Genomic DNA, 18,561 nt, shown 5'->3' on the forward strand with positions numbered 1-18,561 from the left:
TGAAATCTGTGCGTCATTTATCACAAATTACTCTTCTCAGTCACACTACTAAGTAGGCTACATAACACCAGAACACAAGGAGTCATTGTCATCTTATATCTGTCTACAGTGGCATGCAGGGCATCGCCTTCACTGGTTGAATAAAAAAATCCGGTTTTATAACTGAGATTTTATAACCTAATGTCTTAGTGACAGATGAATGTTATTACAGGGAGACATGTGAGAGCACCAAATGCCCTTCCCCCTCAATAATCATGCACCCTCTCTCTCTCTCTCTCTCATTCTCTCTCTCTCTCTCTCTCTCTCTCTCTCTCTCTCTCTCTCTCTCTCTCTCTCTCTCTCTCTCTCTCTCTCTCTCTCTCTCTCTGTCTCTCTCTCTCACACACACACACACACACACATGCGCGCGTGCGTACACACACACACACACACACACACACACACACACACACACACACACACACACACACACACACACACACACACACACACACACACACACACACACACACTAGCATCACATGCAAAAAGCTATTTGACATAGAAACTTCAACCCTCGTAAGTGCCAAGGTCACGACATAACCTAATGTGGAATACAGGATTTGATTTCTGCATCCAGACAGCTGGGCTGTACAGGATTGACCACACATGCACCATCACACTGGTCTTACTGTAACAGTTTTACGTAATGGACCTCAACAGTGCCCACCGGTGGACTTAAGTGTCACAACACTTCCATCTTTACCCTCAGCATCACCATCAGGATTACTGGTGTTCCGTTCACTAGTTTGTAAACCAAAGGTCAGGATAATAGAGGCATCATGATACAGTATGCACCACCCCATTCTGACTGAGTCAACTCAAACAGTAATTTACATTTAACATCACTATTGCATGATGTTTTATGTGCATAAATCTTCGTATATGCATGAATGCTAAATGTCTATCATGCCTTCACACAAAACCAAAACCCTTCACACAAAACCATGCACTTCCATAGCCCAGATTGAAAAGAGACAGGGAGCAGCCTAAAACAGAGTAGTTCAAGCATAGCTTAGGAACCTGTCTGACTAAGATGCATTATAATTAAGAGTGCTTGCAGAGCAAGTTTATGATGTTGCATTTTATGCTTGCTTGCTTTGTTTGTTGCTTCTCTTGTGCAGGGCTGTAAAAATAGAAAATGGATCTCCTCCTAGGACTTTCGAGATAGAGACACCATTCAAACACTAAAACGACCGACTCGGCTTAGAGATCATTTGTTCTAATATAGTGTGTCCATGTCTCTTGTCGTTTTTCCCGTTTTTGGCGATTTTGTGCAAATTTGGGTCCCCATAGGAAACAATGGTAGAACCTTTAGAAGAGAGTGTTCCGTCACTCTACAGATCAGAGAGGTAGGAGGCTTTTTCATTCATAAAACATCAACACTTTCACCTAGAAGTTTAGTTGACACGTTGTTAGCAAGCTATATGAGAAGTCTCCAAACGGTGAAAGTATCATGTCCCAACTCCCATTACTTTTTAAATGGCAGGTGTGTAAAAAGTGCTGGGCTGGCCAAATGGCTTTTCCTATTGACTCAAGCTGGGGAACACTCGTCCAGGTAAGATGGGGAAGAAGGGGGGAGAAGGGGGAAGGAAGAAAAAGAAGGGAAGAAGAGAAGGGAGAGAAGAAAAGAGAAAAGGGAGGAGAATGGGAAGCATTTGGGACTATATCAGTCATTTTCAAGCATTATGATCCAGAGAAGCCGCCTTTGAAAACTTTCTGTATTTTTGAGCAGACTCTGCCGGGATTCGAACCAGCGAGGTGGAGAACTGGTTGACGGTGACGTCATAGCAACATGTGAGTTTTTCTTTTTTTTCTTTCTTTCTTTTTTTGTTTTTCTCAGACATCGCAAGACAGGTTCATTTATAGCCCATATTTTACACAACTCCAAATATGAATAATAATAATAATTTTACAACAAATAGTTGAAAGATTTAAAGTTCAAAGAGTAGCTGATCATTGAAAATTTAACTCATCATGCCCTCTTGTTCTGTCCATCCTTTTACTGAGATGGTGCTTTTACACTGTTTTTTTGCTTTTTGTAATGCTTGTACCAAGTCAGTTTAATTGTTTGGAAGAGTATATAACATTTAAAAGTGAAATGATTGGAACTTTTTATATTTGTTGAGCATTGCACATATATAATGCAACACTAATGATGCGTCTTCATGTTTCCTCTCCAGCTTTCTTCCACCTACCTGAAGGAGTGACCGGTGCATTTTCTCAAAGTCATCACATGGATCTGTCCATTGCCAGACTCCATGCTGCGTCTCCATATTGAAATACCTCATTAATACATTTTTAAAGTTAAAACTTACTTATAAGTTCTGTTTCTTTGCCTAAGATCTATTGTGTTGCCTCAGGTGTCATTTATGGTTGAAATCACATGTTGGCTGAAATTACCATACAAGACCATCAGAGTTAATAAAGGCACATCATAGAACACAGTACTTGTTTTATTTATTTTTTACTCAAAAAAGTGAAAGGTCAGCAATGTTAAGTCTTCACTACAAATATTAATTAAAACAGAATATCCATGCAAACTGAACTCAACACACAACACAACACATTATATTGAATGAATATTATAGCCTACATTAAACTATGCAGGGCACAGGGGTGGGCAAACTAAGGCCAGGGGCCAAATGTGGCCCTCTGCTCTCTTTCATGTGGCCTGCCTTTAAGTAAAAAAAAAAACAGCCTGATAAAGTCACCAAACATTGTATAGGCCTATCGATTGCACAACATCTGTTTCAGTGTTTGTGTGTCCTGTTTGTTAATAGCTTCATCGAACAGTGCAGATGAGAATTCCTGCTTCAGATCTAAAATCATCATCATCATCATCACACTGCCCCTAACATGCAACATGTGCTCTCCACACCAGGGGTTCTTGAGGGACTCTGGTGTCTCTTCTGGTGTCCAGTTGCATGCATACTGTAGGCCTACATAAATACAGAATAAACAAGACCGTACACACGTCATTGCACATTAACCATAAGGCACACATAACCTACATGGGGGGGGGGGGGGGGGGGTTCCATACCAAGTTTTTCTATTTAAAAAAAAAATCTAATTCTAATTTGCCAGAAATGAAACCCCATTGAAAGATGTTCTGTCTGGTGATTTAGAATGTACATAACCACCAAAATACCTAAGCATGGTATAGAAAGATGGGGTATAGGCCTAATGAAGAGGGAAGTGTGGGTCACCAGATCAAAGAACAAAAAACAGCTGACAGCTAAGCATCGATGATATCTGGGCTTTCATAACCCTCAAGCAATGCCACTGCCATTGACTTCAATGTTAAACACAGTCAGGTCAGCAGTCTAACCCATGACTGCGGTTTTGAGTAGGCTAATGAACAAGACTGAGACTTTTTGAAGCCTCAGGAAGATTTTACCAGTGTTTAGAGTTAATTCGTTAATTCAGATGATTAGGTTTGTTAGCTTGTTTAGACAACCTTCTCAATTTTTTGAGATAGGAATTTTGTGTTTTCATGAGCTGTAGGCCTATGCCAAAATCATCAATATTAAAACAAAACAAGACCTGAAATATTTCAGTTGGTGTGCAATGAATGTAAAACATATGAAAGTTTATTTTTTATCATTACATTATGGGGGAAAAAATGAACTTTAACACAATATGCTAATTATTTGAGAAGGACCTGTAGGCTACATGCCACGTGCTGTGGTTAGGCTGGAGAAGGCACCATGGATCCCAAGCAATTGTTTCACGGTAACTGCACGGTGCCTGAATGTGACGATGAAGGGAAAAGTCTGTTTCAGCTTCCATCATCCGAGCCCACGAAAACAGTGACACAGTGGCTCAATTTTGTATAGGCTACGCTGATAGGCTAATGTACATCTACCCCAACGTTGCTTCAAACATGATCATGGTTGTAAAGGGACAAATGTGTCCTGTGGAGCTTTATCTAGTTCTAGTGTAATTCTAGTAGTGAAGAGACTATTCAGGTGATGTTGTGTGAAGTTGTATAGCCTAAGTGAAGGGGCGTGACGCACGAGGCACGGACCAAAATGCGGTAGCTGGTGTGTGTGTGTGTGTGTGTGTGTGTGTGTGAGTTTGTGACAGTCAGTCAGCAGCATGTCTCCGAACCGACTTCATCATGGCAAATGCACTGTACCTGGCTGTGACGACACCGAAAAGAGTCTGTTTTCTCTTCGTTCAGTCGAGCCAATAAAACAGCAGTGGTTAAATTTTATTTACTCTGGGAATGTGCCGGCACATTTGCCTAAATCAGTGTATGTTTGTGGGAAGCATTTCCGGGACGAATGTTTCCACAACTTAGGACCCTACATAGCAGGTTTTGCTAATAAGCTGAATCTGAAGCCTGGGTCAGTGCCAAGTATTCCCGCCCCATCAGTTAACAACGGCCTAAGTGTAAGTATATATTTAAGTAAGTACAATGCCATTTTGATGACGATAAGGTTGTAACAGGATTTGCGCTGATGGGTTACCATGGTAATGTGTGTGAACGTTGATGCATGGTTTTTATGCATTTGATAATAGGCATATTTGAAGCATTGACTGGCATTGAAGGGCCCAGTAGCCTGCATGAGACATGTTTTTCTCACCATTCCAGCCAGTAGGCCCGACGATTAAATGTGTGAGCGTGTGTCGAAACCCCCCTCACTCGACTAGTTCTAGGCCCTAATGTTGTGCCCAGGCCAGCCCGCCCATTTCTCCCACAGGAAGAGGAGCAATGGCGAGGTCTGCGAGCCTGATCTCCAAAAATTCCGTGCTCCTGGACTCTGAATTGTTTTCCGTGATGGGCACACGGAAGTGCTATCTATTCCCATAGCACTGTGTTTACTCTATCATTAGAAAATACATACCAAATACTAATCCTAAACAAAATAATGCTATAGCAATTTAAGTTGTGCCCTGACCAAAACATTCCCTAACCTTAACCTGTCATTAAAGACATATTTTTGAGAAATACCTTTTCTAGTTGGTTGATAGGCTATCAAATGTGAATGAAAGAATACTAGCTGTGACCAGACCAAAACAATCCCTAACCCTAACCTGTCAGTAAGAAATGTTTTTTGAGAAAAAGATATTTGAAATTAGAAAAATCCTGAGGAAGACTGTGGGAACTGTGGAACTGTGGGAGTATAGAGAGAGCACTTCTGTGTGTCCATCACGGAAAATAATTCCGTGTCCAGGAGCACAGAATTTTGGCAAAATCCATACTCCTAGACACGCTTTTCTTGTCCTTAACATCTGTGTCCAGGAGCACAGAATTTTGGAGATCATGTGCAGCGTTCCCAGGTTGTGGTAGCGGACCACAATCTTTACATATTTTGCCCCCGGAAAGCAATTTGCGTGCAATGGCTTCTGCCCATTCTGTGCCCATTCTGTGTTCATTAACTGATTAATCTTTCTTTGGTGCAAATTTCTTTTTGTAGGCTACATCATTTGGGAGGGTTAGCTTTCATAGGAGGGACTTCTGAAGCCAATTCATGAATTGAACACCTACAACATGGACAGGCAACAGAACTTCTGGGAAGGACTGTTTAACGCAAGTAAATAGACCTAACTGTAAAAAGAAGAGTGAAAAGATTAATTTTAAAGAAACATGAAACAAGACAAAATAAAGAAAATTACAGAAAACATAATATGCAGGCCTAATTGTGGTATTAACTATTTATTAATTGTTGCCATGAAATTAAGTAGGCCAAATCAATATTGTGATGTATGTTTTTTTTCTGTATCGCCCAGCTCTGGTTTTAGGTATGATGGGGTGCTCAATGCAGACACTTGACTGATTGAGAGACAAAAGGGTCTGCATTGTTTGATGGGGCGATAATCCTTAGACATTTGTCTGTCAATGGGGAATAGGGGGAGTGTCGTTGGCATGCTCTGCATTATGCATGTCTGAATCTCAAAAGGTGTCATCATCATAGTCATTGCTCACATGCAGACACATCAGTGAAGGGATTTTGCCTGCCAGACAAACAATTCATTCATTTGTTTGTTTGTTCATTCACTCACTCTTGTCTGTTATGTGTGGGCAACTGTGGCCTTGTGGTTAGAGAGTTGGTCTTTCAATCTAGGGGTTGCAGCAGGTTTGAATCCCCCCTGACCTCCCATCTCCATCCATGGCTGAAGTGCCCTTGAGCAAGGCACCTAACCCCACATTGCTCCAGGGACTGTAACCAATACCCTGACAAATAATAACTGTATGTCGCTTTGAATAAATTAAAGCGTCAGCTAAGTGCAATGTGATGTAATAATGTAATGTGTGTGTCCAGGTGAAGACTGAGGAGGATGCGGACGGCTCTACTGTGCCCCAGTCGTTTCTCATGAGGACTAAATCTGTGGCATGCCAAACCGAGCGTCCTGCAGTCGCCTCTGTGACAACCCAGCTCTCTATGAGAACGCTCGGTCCAAAGTTCCGCAGCAAAGGTACATGGCAAAGAGCGTCTATTAGCAGGGGTGGGGAACCTATGTGTCGAGGGCCGTTTGCGGTCCTTGAGGCCGTTTTATCCGGCCCCCCATATAATTTTAATGTTATTCATCTTCACATGAATTACGACATATTTTGTAAAGGAATCTTAGAAAATGAATTTGTAATACAATTAAGTTATATTCTGGGAACCTAGAGAAGGTGGTGTTTGTTTAATAGGTGGCTGTCTTCAATATAGGCCTAAAGTTCATTTTACAGCCCTCGGAGGACTTTAATGGCCCTCGGATGAATTTGAAGTGGTCCCGGCCTATTAGAGTAAGATACTTCAAGCTCGTACTTTTCCGGGATCCATGTGATGTCAGGTGGATGCCCCCTTAGGAGACCTTCTGTGTGGAGACCTTTGGAGACATACGGTTGAGAATAAATTGAGCCCCACCTGACTAAGACTGGACTGGTCGAAACGTTGTATATCATAAACCGGGAGCAGCAGCAGTGTGCGGACCTTCCTTCTTTTCGTCTTTGATGATGTTCACTGCTCTCTTTGAACCGTGTGAAGTGTAAAGGTCCTGACTCCTGAATGGCTGGTAGGGGTGATCTCTGGACCCTCTGGAGTGCCTTCTTGTCTGCAGCTAGACAGCTGCCGTGCCAGACAGAGAGGCTGCTGGTCAGGATGCTCTCAATTGGCACGCCTGTAGAAGGAGGTGAGAGCAGATGTGGGGAGGTCGGCTCTTCTATTCGTCCGCAGTCGTGTCTACCTTTTTGGTAGAGGTGGTGTGTCAATGAATTTTGTGCTTTTCACAGACTTCACAGCATCCACAGCACTGCCATTGAGGATGAGTGGGATATGTGTTGGTGGTTCTGACTTTCCTAACGTTATATCTTTTGTTTTTGTTAATGTTGAGTAGCAGGTTGTTTCTCTCGCGTCAGTTGATGAGTTGGTGCGTGTGTGTGTGTGTGTGTGTGTGTGTGTGTGTGTGTGTGTGTGTGTGTGTTGCAGAAACCCAGACTCCTGTGACGCCGGTGATGTCCCTGGGCAACGGCACAGACCTTCTCCTTTCCATGGCCAAAAATGAGCTAACTGGACCAAAAAGTACGCACCACCTCCCGCATTAACACTCGCACACACAGGCACACACTCTCTGAACTGTTATAATAACTGCTTGAATGTAATGCATGCCAGCCGGTAGCACATCTAGAACCTTAGTAACCTCCCTTCCAACACCTCATACAGATCAGTACACTACTGACTGGTCTCACAGTCCGGTTTTTAGTTAACCTGGTAGCACGTCTGTGTTTCAGATCAGGGGTTCGAGATCTTAGCTGGACTAAGCGGGAAGAATTCGCTTGTTACAGAGAACCAGAATCTGTCCTTTCTCAAGTAAGTCCTTTTTTTGTGGATTTTGTGTGTGTGTGTGTGTTTGTGTGTGTGTACGTACGTACGTGTTATGATGAGGTGAAGTGTGTCGTTCAGACAAGTATCAGTACATCAAGCCGCGGCTGTTTGTCTGTCTGTCTGTCTGAGCTTGATCTGTCTGAGCTTTGTCCGGGTTCTTCACATAACTTTTTGGAAATGTATGACCAAATGGTTGTTCGGCTGGGTGGTGAGACGGCTCCAATCCCAGCAACAACTTTAAGATAGAACTCAACACCCCCCCCCCCCCCCTAGCTGTATGTGTATCAGGGCTTGACATTGTCACCTGTTAACCGGCCAAAAATCGGTTGAAGTCATTTTGGCAGGCATCCTATTCTTGGGTGGGACTTATAACAGTTGATCCTGTTGTTTGCCCCTTAATATCAGTTGGTTATATTTATGACCAAGAAAGATCATACTCACTAAGTTCATGGCACTCATCTTCCTTTAGTAGAAAAAAACGAATAGCTAGTCACTCAGGAGAACTACTAGCCACACCGACTGTTGAGCAAAAGTTAATATCAAGCCCTAATGTTTATGTGTTTGTGTCTACAGGACTGGTCTGAATGAGGAGGCAACTGTGAAAGTGTCCTGCCTGCTGCAGCTGTTTGACAGGTGTTTGAGGTGCAAAGGTGAAGCATACAGCCTAGTGACTCACCGTGAGGGAGCTAACTTCTCCTTCGCACAGATGTGCTGGACCTGTCAATTCACTGTGACGTGGGCGAGTCACTCACAACTGGCTGATGTTCAAAATGTAAGTCCTGGCACCTAGTGTGTGCTTTTAAATCAGGGTTTTTTAAGCAAACACCCCCTTTGCCTCATCACAAGCCTCTCAATGCCGCTTTGACATCATCATAAGCCCCCGTAGCATTAAAAAATTAAACGGACTAATGCCCCCCAACCGATACCACTTTTTTGAAAACCGATACAAGTATGAGTACATTAATGTGTGTACTTGCCGACACCGAGTACCGATACCGATACCTTTTACCACCAACATATAATGAAAACTAGAAATGCACCCAGAGTGTGCAGACCTCCGCCAAGGAAGTTAAGTTTGTTTTTAGACACATACAGTAGGATATTTGTGTCATGATGTGGTGTCATTTATGCAGGTTTATACACACCATTAGTGTGCTCAGAGAATTAAACAGTTGTAAGTAGATTATATCTGTATTTTTAATTACCATGTCCTTGATTAACTGTGGTCTGTTTTGTTCACCTGTGATTGTGGTATTGGCAAAGTGCTACATACTATTGTGAACTATGCACTGTGCTATAAATGCACTTATTGAAGGTCAGAAGTTCAGGTCACATTGTAAACAGTTTTGATGATTGGCAGCATGTCCTTATTACCATTTAAAATTTCACAGCTATTTTATATCACACTTTAAAGACTAAGTGGAATTATACCAATTGTATCAGCCTAATCCACAAGATAAAAAAAATCAACCTGCTTTGAAAACGTGTGATCACGCGCTAATAGAATTGTATTAGTGATTAGTGAAGGGAATGTAATGATTTTGACCTTGCGTCAAAGGAGACAGTGCTTTTCCTTATTGCTTTGGCGCAGGCACACCCGATTGGAATATTCGCCGGTGCTCGGCCATTATGCATGCTGTCGGGCTTTCTGATCCCTGTCCATCTCGCAAACAACTTGGGGTTAACTTTAAATGTAGCGAAGGGGATGTAATGAATTTTACCAGCATTGTGAACGTACAGTTAAAAATGATTTGGCAACGGTAGCCTAATTAATTCGACAGCATTGTGAACCTAAGTCACAGTCCACAACAGCATTGTGAACTTACACGATCACATATTCCATATTTTTGACAACGTTAATTAATTCGACAGCATTGTGAACCTAAACGATCTACGGGGGTGGTCACTGTCCATCTCGCAACAGCAATGATAACATACGGGTCAACACAATCACAAATTCCAAATTTTTGACAGCGGTGGTAATTAATTTGACAGGATTATTTCCTGCCTGCGGATGAAGCAAGCCTGCATGCGGATGAACGACTTTTTAGGTGAAATGCACTTCGTATTGAAGCTGGCCCGGCAAAGGAGAGTCTCTCCCTGTTCCTTATTGTTGCTGAGAAATGCGCAGGCACGCCGGTGCTCAGTGATCACCGTGCGCACCTTGTGGCAGGCAGTGAAATAGCAGCGAGCGAACGAACGAACAAACAAACACAGACAACACAGAAACCCAGGCGATCACATAACCTCCTGGCGGAGGTAATAAATGCATGGCCTTGTTTTTTTCCCACGTCTGATATTTTGTTATTGTCCATTTCCATGTAGATTTAAATGTTAGTAAATGTATGAGGTGGCGCTTTTTTCCCATGCTGCTTTCAAGTCCACAGAACGTGATGAGATTTTGTATTGTTTCATGTAATAGCAGTATCGTGCCTGGTATCGGCAAGTGTTTGACGAGTACGAGTGGTCCAGGCATTGCCGACAATGCAAAATGTAATTGTTCACAATTCCCTTGATATTTGTGTATATTCACCTACAATGGCTGCTATAAATTCCATGATAACCAGTATTGTAGGTCTCATAATGTAGACTTGATTGCATGTTAGTTTGAACACAGGGGATGACAAAACGGTCCAGTAATATATTCCGAAATTCTAATATATATTGAAAATGAATTGAGATCTTCTTAATGATTTAAAGGTTGCGTAATATTTGTTTGCCCTGTATGGTTCAAGCATTATATAACAATGTCAGCATTTGTGCACATGCTTACCAGACACAGCAATACTGAAGGCCTTAACATCATATTAGATGAATGAACTAAAATGACTTTGTATGATTCAGGAGGAAGAGCGGGAGAAGGATGGAAATGAAGTAGAGGAAGAGGAAAGAGACCAGGATATGGAAGAAGAGGAGGAAGAGGAGAAACAGCCAACAGGGAAAAAGAGGAAGAGGAGCGATAGCGACGAAGAGTGGGCTCCAGACGTACAGGAGTTCACCAGGGAGTTTGTTCGCGAGTCCTCTGATGACGGCGAAGTGTCCAGTTGTGAAGAAGACGACGACGAAGATGATGGGGAATGTGCCTCTGAGTTGTTGGTGTGGTGCAATGAGTGCAGGTTGAAGGTCACCAACAGCTGCCTCAGACACAAACACCCTCTGCTCTACTGCTGTGTTCTCTGTGGCTACGCAGAACCTCACAAGGACTGTACTAGCATCAGAGGAACCGAGAGCACCTGTGATGCTGAGGAACCCCTTCGAGAGTCCTCTTTCACCAGCACACCTGAGGGAGGAGAAGCTGAACGGTCGAGTGGCCAACAGGTTGACTGTAATCTTCAGCCTAACACCGCTGGCATGAGAAGAACCTGCGACGAGAGCACCTGCGATTCAGAGGAACCCCTTCGAGAGATCTCTTGCACCATCACACCTGAGGGAGAAGCCCAACACTCGAGTGACCAACAGGTCAACTGTAATCTTCAGCGTGTACTCACCACTATTCACTTGGAAGAGGCCAGTAGAGGTCCTGAGGAACCAACTAGCACCAATGACAACCAGGACGAGACCGGCCATATCCAATCAATAAGTGCCACTACTGAGGGTGCACTCAGTATAAACAACCAATCAGGTGCCTCTGCTGAAGTTCCACACAGTAAAAACAACCAATTGGGTGCCACTAGTAAGGGTCCACACAGTGCAAATGAAGAAATCCAAGATGGCAACACAGGCTGTGAACTCGAGTCTGCACCGAGCAAGCCGCCGTTTGCCGTGTATTTCAGCGACCCCTACAGCCTGCAGTCTCACATGGAAGAGCATCACTATAACCAGTGGCAACGAAAGCTCTGCACGGACTGTGGCAGGTTCTTTATCAAGCGCAATGCTGCAAGGGTGCATGTTTGCGACCACAAGGTGAAGTCGTTCATCTGTGCGACCTGCGAGAAACGATTCCGCACCGAGGCTGGTTTACACACACATCAGTACGTCCACAAAGAGGAACGGCTGGTGTATTGCCAGTTCTGCTTCAAGGGGTTCAGACAAACGGTGGACAAAGTCAAGCACGAGGAAAGCCATCAGGCAGAAGTACTGAAGTTCTACTGCCGTGAATGTCCCAAACGCTTTGCGGACCGCCACAGTCGAAGCGTTCACAGAAAGACTCACTGGACGGAGGACAGATTCTTTTGTAAGTACTGTGACAAGGGATTTAAGGAGATGAATCATCTACGGAGACATAAGTTGCTTCACACTGGAAAGAAGCCATTCACCTGTGAAGTGTGTGATCGCTCCTTCAACCAGAGTGGCCACCTGAAGTCACACATGCGCCTCCACACAGGAGAGAGACCCTTCAAGTGCCAGCAGTGTGAGAGGAGCTTCAACCACAACGTCAGCCTCAAGAACCACCTCCAGCGACACCATGGACCCAAGACAGCCACAGCTGAACAGGAGAACCTAGAATAGGCTTTTGGTTTGCAGCATTTGCAGCTCCTGGAACTGACGGCAATTCATCCAAATAGACTTTGAAGAGACAATATCAGACTTTTGCTATGTTGAACAGGACTTAGACAACAGCAACACAGTCACAAATGTCAGTCAGCAAATGGTATGTGTTTCAGAACTGATTGATCTTTGAGAAGTCTGGCAGGCATGCACCATCTGCGTTCCAGAACTGCATAATGTTCTATAACATCCAGTTTTCCAAACTGCTTGAATGTTGAGGAACATCCAACTGGACGTTTTTGAAATGGCATTTGCTTGAAATTATTAATTTCACCATAACCCAGTTACTAGTCAAATTTATGTTTATCAACCACTTTTAAGATGGCAATCAGCAACAGCAGTAGGCCAGGTGATTATTCTGAAGTGTGTGTGTGTGTGTGTGTGTGTGTGTGTGTGTGTGTGTGTGTGTGTGTGTGTGTGTGTGTGTGTGTGTGTGTGTGTGTGTGTGTGTGTGTCAAGGATCTTACAGTTCACTTGACTTGTTTTTTTAGGTATGGCAGACTCGTTATATGCCTTGCATGACAAGTCTTATTCGTTACATGTTTTAAAAAGTGTACCAGTATTTGGTACACTACTTTGACTTTTACTGAAAAGCTACTTGACTATTCTGAAGTCATTATTTTTAGATAAGAATCCACCTACCTCAGTTTTTTTGTTAGCCTGCCTTTTTGTGTCAAGGATCTTGATACGTTTGTTTTCAAACTCTTACTTAACGTATTCACAGTAATTTTCACACCATACATCACCTGCTGTAGGAAACCAGTGTGGCCTTTATGTGTACAGTATATTCGTCAGTATCGGCGGCGTCATCAACTTCATTCCAGCCTGAAGGTCCAATTTCAAGAGAACACACAAGGACACATACCCTTATAATAAAAAAGAAAGACGCGTATCCAACAGACACATATTATTTTTACTGAATTGGGTTTGCCATGTCCTATGTTGTGGACAGTTTATGTACAAGAAATGTTTACTTTGTTCTACTGTACCTTGTTCTGATGGAGAGAAAAGAGCTCCGATGCACCTCAGTTGATGCAACAGCAGAATACAACATTGGGAGGAGAATGAGACTGTTTGATTTTGGTTCGTGAAAAGAAGCCTCATTTTGCTGCTATCCCTGAGTGTGTCTCTTCGATCTGACCCTCATTTTTTTCTATAAATATTTTGCACAGAATCTAAATGTGTCTGTCATTACTGCTGTATGCTCTGCTGACAAGGAGCACTGCCTGGACTTGTGATCTGCCACAAAGATCATTTCCCGGTTGGCCGACACTCAGGAATTAATGCTTTTGGGCTTTTGTATTTTCTTAGACACTAGGTCACTCAGAAATACCCAGGGGTACCGATGAACAATGCTTGCTTATGCACAGAAAGGCTGCATGCATAACATGTCACGCAAACGCTCAGGTGTACTAATACGCCCTTTTTTGTCCCATTTCTGCCCTGTGCATTACTGGTTACGTGTCCTTTCAATATCCCTGTGAGCAAACCAATTCAAATCCAGGACGATGGATGGGTTTAGGACTCTGTAATGATACAATAATACATTTAAAAAATAAGGGTAATTATGCTCTCCATGAGAGCCTAACCATCCCATTGTGATTATGTTTTATAATTTGCTATCCCCAGGTTCAAGTCCAGCCTGGGTCATATCCCAGTCCTTCCCCCATCTTTGGGTTTCTTCCAAACTAATACCTCCTGTGCTCTCCTTTTTCTTGTGGCCTCATGTTTCTCTGACACCCCACTCTCCATTGAGAAATCAGTTATGTTTCCCCACACTCAGTCTAGGCTGAGCAACTTTTGGAGCCCATTCAAAAATCAGAAGAAGAAAAAAATATAACAGAATGTCATGTTGTTATTGGTCTTATAGCTCAACTTCAACATGAACATACACACACACGCACACACTCACACACGCACACACAAACTAAAAGAGTCAGAGAGGGAGGGAGACAGAGAGACAGGGAGAGACAATGTCCCAGTGCTTCTACACCTTTATACTACCCTACACGTGGTATAAGCTCAGCAAAGGATTCAAACCAGATTCACATTAGGTTGATAGTCTCTTGAACACACACACACACAAACACACACGTAAACACACATACACAAAAGTACACACACACACACACACACACACACACACTCTCTCTCTCTCTCTCTCTCTCTCTCTCACAGAGAGAGACAGGGAGAGACAATGTTCCAGAGCTCTTACACCTTTATACTACCCTACAACTGGTATAAGCTCAGCGAAGGATTGAAGCCAGATTCACCTTAATTTACTCAGCGTAAATGCAAAACAATGAGTAAAGTATGACATTGGCGCATGGAGAAACTATAGAATTCCAGACATTATAGATTTTACCCATGACATGTATAGTAGTACATTGTCATTTATATTAAAACATGCAGTACAGTGAATAATTTCTGTTTGCAACAGCAACACACTTTTCATTCGTCCCTCATGCAGGGGTCTATGCAATGAAAAAAACTGAACAAAATAGGAGCACAGATAACAATTTAAGAGCACAGACAAAAAGGGTCTAAGAGAGTAGGCTATGCCTTTTTCCCCACACACATAGGCGTACACATTCTACATGAGGGGTGTTGGTCACACGGCCAGTTTTTAAAATATATATATTTTTTTTTCGGAAACTATGGCGGCCAAATTTAAACTATGGCAGTGCGCCATATTTTCCTCAATGTATGGGATACACTGAATGGGTAAACAACTGCACACCATCACACAGTGTTTCAGATATATGACTTTTATTAGAATGCCCACATTGCAATTGTACAGACATTTTATACTCTGGCATAACACAACATGACCACAGGGTGGCAGTGTCAACACACGTACCATAAATAAAAGCCCACTTCCATAACACACAGTACAGCCAGTAGTGCAGCTCAGGTAGTATGCTGTATGTATTATGTATTATGGTTCGCAGTTAGTCTAGCAACTCATAATCGTGTGCTGATGTGCACCTGTCTTTTCAGAATGGGCAGTGGGTTATGTCGTTTCACAGAGCTGTGTGGTTGCTGACTTAATTTACAAATGTACTTCCGGTCTTCTAATTGAACATTTATTTGCTGGGTCTTCATGCCCACAGAGTTCTGTCCAATCAAACGTCTGAATCACAACTTTGTTTGCATATTGTGGACATGTCTTGTCACAAACACCAGAAGTAGGCAACCTGAGAGAGAATAATTAACCATGCTTACTATGAAAAGATGTTGCCAAATTGTATGGGCTGCTTTTTATTCCATATATAAGGTCGCCTGACCTTTATAACGAAAATCTCTATCAGCCTATAAGTCAAGTCAAGTCATGTCAGCTTTTATTGTCACTTTATTTTCACTTTCAATAGTCATACAAAGGATAGTGTAATTATGATTTTCTCTCTATACCATGAGACATCGACATACAGAGGACTGACATTTTACAGACTGACATAAATAGTGGGGTCGTATTAGGCTCAGTCATTTCAAATTGGTGTTAAAGTTTGGATTTCACTTCCAAGTTGAAGTTTAGGGTCTATAGAACAATTTGAGTTCGAGTGTCAAACACACAGATAACAAAATGGCCTGCGGGGGGCGCTCTAAAATATATAAACTGCTATAACTTTTGATTAGTTAAACCAAATTTAATATAAGAGGTATGTATGGATTCAGCATGAAGAGGAGAAACTGGTGAGCCAAGTATTTGGTTACCAGATTAAAGACACACTATGTAATAAACACACCTTTAGCCAATGGACAGCTAAATCCAGGCTTTTTTAAGATAAAGGGTGGAAATGCCCTCAAAGTTGCAATGACACATAATTTATTGTTACAAGTTATTGTAAATAAAGCATGGGTTATCACTTAACTTGATTTGTTCATAATATCCCTGAAGCACACAGATACTTAGGATACCTATACACAAATATGGCTGCATGAAGCCTATATTTAGCACCCAACTTGCAACTTTGAGTTTATGAATTTAGGATCATGAGTACCAGCTTTTTTTACAATCAAGCCATCATTTTATTCACAACTTAAACACTTTATATATGGAAGAAAGTAAATCAATAATAATAATAAAAATAAAAATAAAAATAATAATAATAATAATAATAATAGCCTAAATACTATGGGCCGGGGAACATCATTTTTTCGTGCATTCAAAAAGCAAACAGAAGACCATAGGGCTAACATTTATTCCAATACTCCACTCTACAATAACTATGACAGAGAACAGATTCAAAAACAGTCAGTGGTAAGTCTTAGAAATTGCATGTGCCTTCATGCACTTGCACCGAGATCTGGCAGATGTATTTGTACAAGTACTCGTATGTTGGAATGTTGAAATACATCTTTGGCAACTGCATCTTTGGTAGTGTAGTCCAAATCTGGGAACTGTTCATTTGTTACCAGATTGGCAGGCATTTCTGGCAAATGCAGATAATAAGAACGGTTTTCATTCCTGTCAACTACGCTGGTAACAAATGGACAGTTCCCAGATGACAGAGATGTCCTCATAACAACAGATGATTGTGTCTACCATGTACGAAATAGTCCTATAGTATTATTTAGTGTGCTTGCCAAAGGCCTCTACTTGCCCCCAGCAAGCATACTAATTGTTCTCCAACAGTTTATTTAGTATGCTTGCGGGAAAGCATACTAATTGTTCATCAACATTTTATTATTATTCTTCATTTTTCCATTCACCTCGGCCTATGGGAATCACCATTCATTAGTACGGCGGCTTTGAATCGTTGCAGCGTTTGAGATAGAGAAACGGTTCGAGTGCCAAAACGAATGGCTCGAAAAGGGCTCAGGGTGGTGTATTTTTCGCTGGCCTCCCCCTTTCATCCGTTCACCAGACTTGTTTTTCCTCAGTTTTCTCTCTGTTTTCCCCCTCATTGAAATGAATAGTAGAATGGTCAAGATGATGATGTCCCAAACTGTGGCAGTTAGAGTGAGAGGTGACCTGACCTTGGGTTTTTAACTAGGTATCAACTAGGTAAATGAGAGAGGAGTCAGAGAGTCAGAGAGGTCTTGGCTCTGAATACAAACTGTGTGAAGATCATGAGCCAACTCTTAAAAATGTTTCAGAGAGCAGTTTTAAAATCCCTATGATGCGGCCCCATTCACTTACAAAAAAAATGTGTGAACAGCTCAGCGCATAGGCCTGAATATGTCAATTTTTTGACTGAACCATTTGGCCTAGAAAAGTGATCTCAGCTTTGACATGAAGAGCAGGGTTGTGCCATTTGTGTGTCAATATCATCTGGCAACTTGCAAAACTTTTGGAGATATGACAGCGTAAAAATAAGGCTGCACATATTACTCAGCTATTGACTGCCAAAATGTCAACTTTAGATTCTTCATGCATACACACACACACACACACACACACACACACACACACACACACACACACACACACACACACACACACACACACACACACACACACACACACACACACACACACACACACACACACACAGCCTTGTAGGCTTGTAGACTTTAGACCTCTGCTGTCACCTGGGCAACCGCAGCCTAATATGCTGCTGTGGCCACTCTATACAGTAAGTGGCAGTGGCCTACTGGGTAGGGTGTTGGTCTGTCAGAGGGTTGCAGGTTCGAATCCCACCCTTACCGCTCCCTACCCACCCTTACCGCTCCCTACCCACCCATTGCTGAAAGGCACCTGAAGCATCTCCATACATGCACACACACACACACACACACACACACACACACACACACACACACACACACACACACACACACACACACACACACACACACACACACACACACACACACACACACACACACCTCTATCTCTTTCCCTCGAGTTTCTGTGTGTGTATACAACAGCTCTGTGTGTGTGTGTGTGCATAAGCCGCAAGCATACTAATAGCATTGTCCCTCCGGAAATGCTGTCTTATTATTATTATTATTATTATTATTATTATTATTATTATTATTGATTTATTTTATTCCAGATATAACATTTTTTTGTGATTTTATGTGTGAATAGAATATGGCTTGATTGAAAAAAGTTGATACTCATCATCCTAAATTCATAAACTCAAAGTTGCAAGTTGGGTCCTAAATATCACATAGGCTTTATGCAGCCGTATTTGCGTATAGGTATCCTAGGAATCTTTGTGATTCAGGGATATTCTGAACAAATCAAGTTGAATGATATCCCAGG

The 18,561-nt window shown here is 42.3% G+C and overlaps 1 protein-coding gene across 1 annotated transcript; it reads left to right on the plus strand.

Annotated features, from left to right (window-relative positions):
* The first annotated feature begins 7,454 nt into the window (after positions 1–7,454).
* On the plus strand, positions 7,455–12,308 carry LOC134463447 (zinc finger protein 479-like). Its single transcript, XM_063216643.1, has 4 exons — positions 7,455–7,556; positions 7,766–7,844; positions 8,433–8,631; positions 10,704–12,308. The coding sequence occupies exons 1-4, from the start codon at positions 7,490–7,492 to the stop codon at positions 12,306–12,308; spliced, it is 1,950 nt and encodes a 649-aa protein (XP_063072713.1). The 5' UTR covers positions 7,455–7,489.
* Positions 12,309–18,561: the final 6,253 nt, after the last annotated feature.

This window comes from Engraulis encrasicolus, chromosome 14 (genome assembly GCF_034702125.1).
Source record: "Engraulis encrasicolus isolate BLACKSEA-1 chromosome 14, IST_EnEncr_1.0, whole genome shotgun sequence".
NCBI lineage: Eukaryota > Metazoa > Chordata > Actinopteri > Clupeiformes > Engraulidae > Engraulis > Engraulis encrasicolus.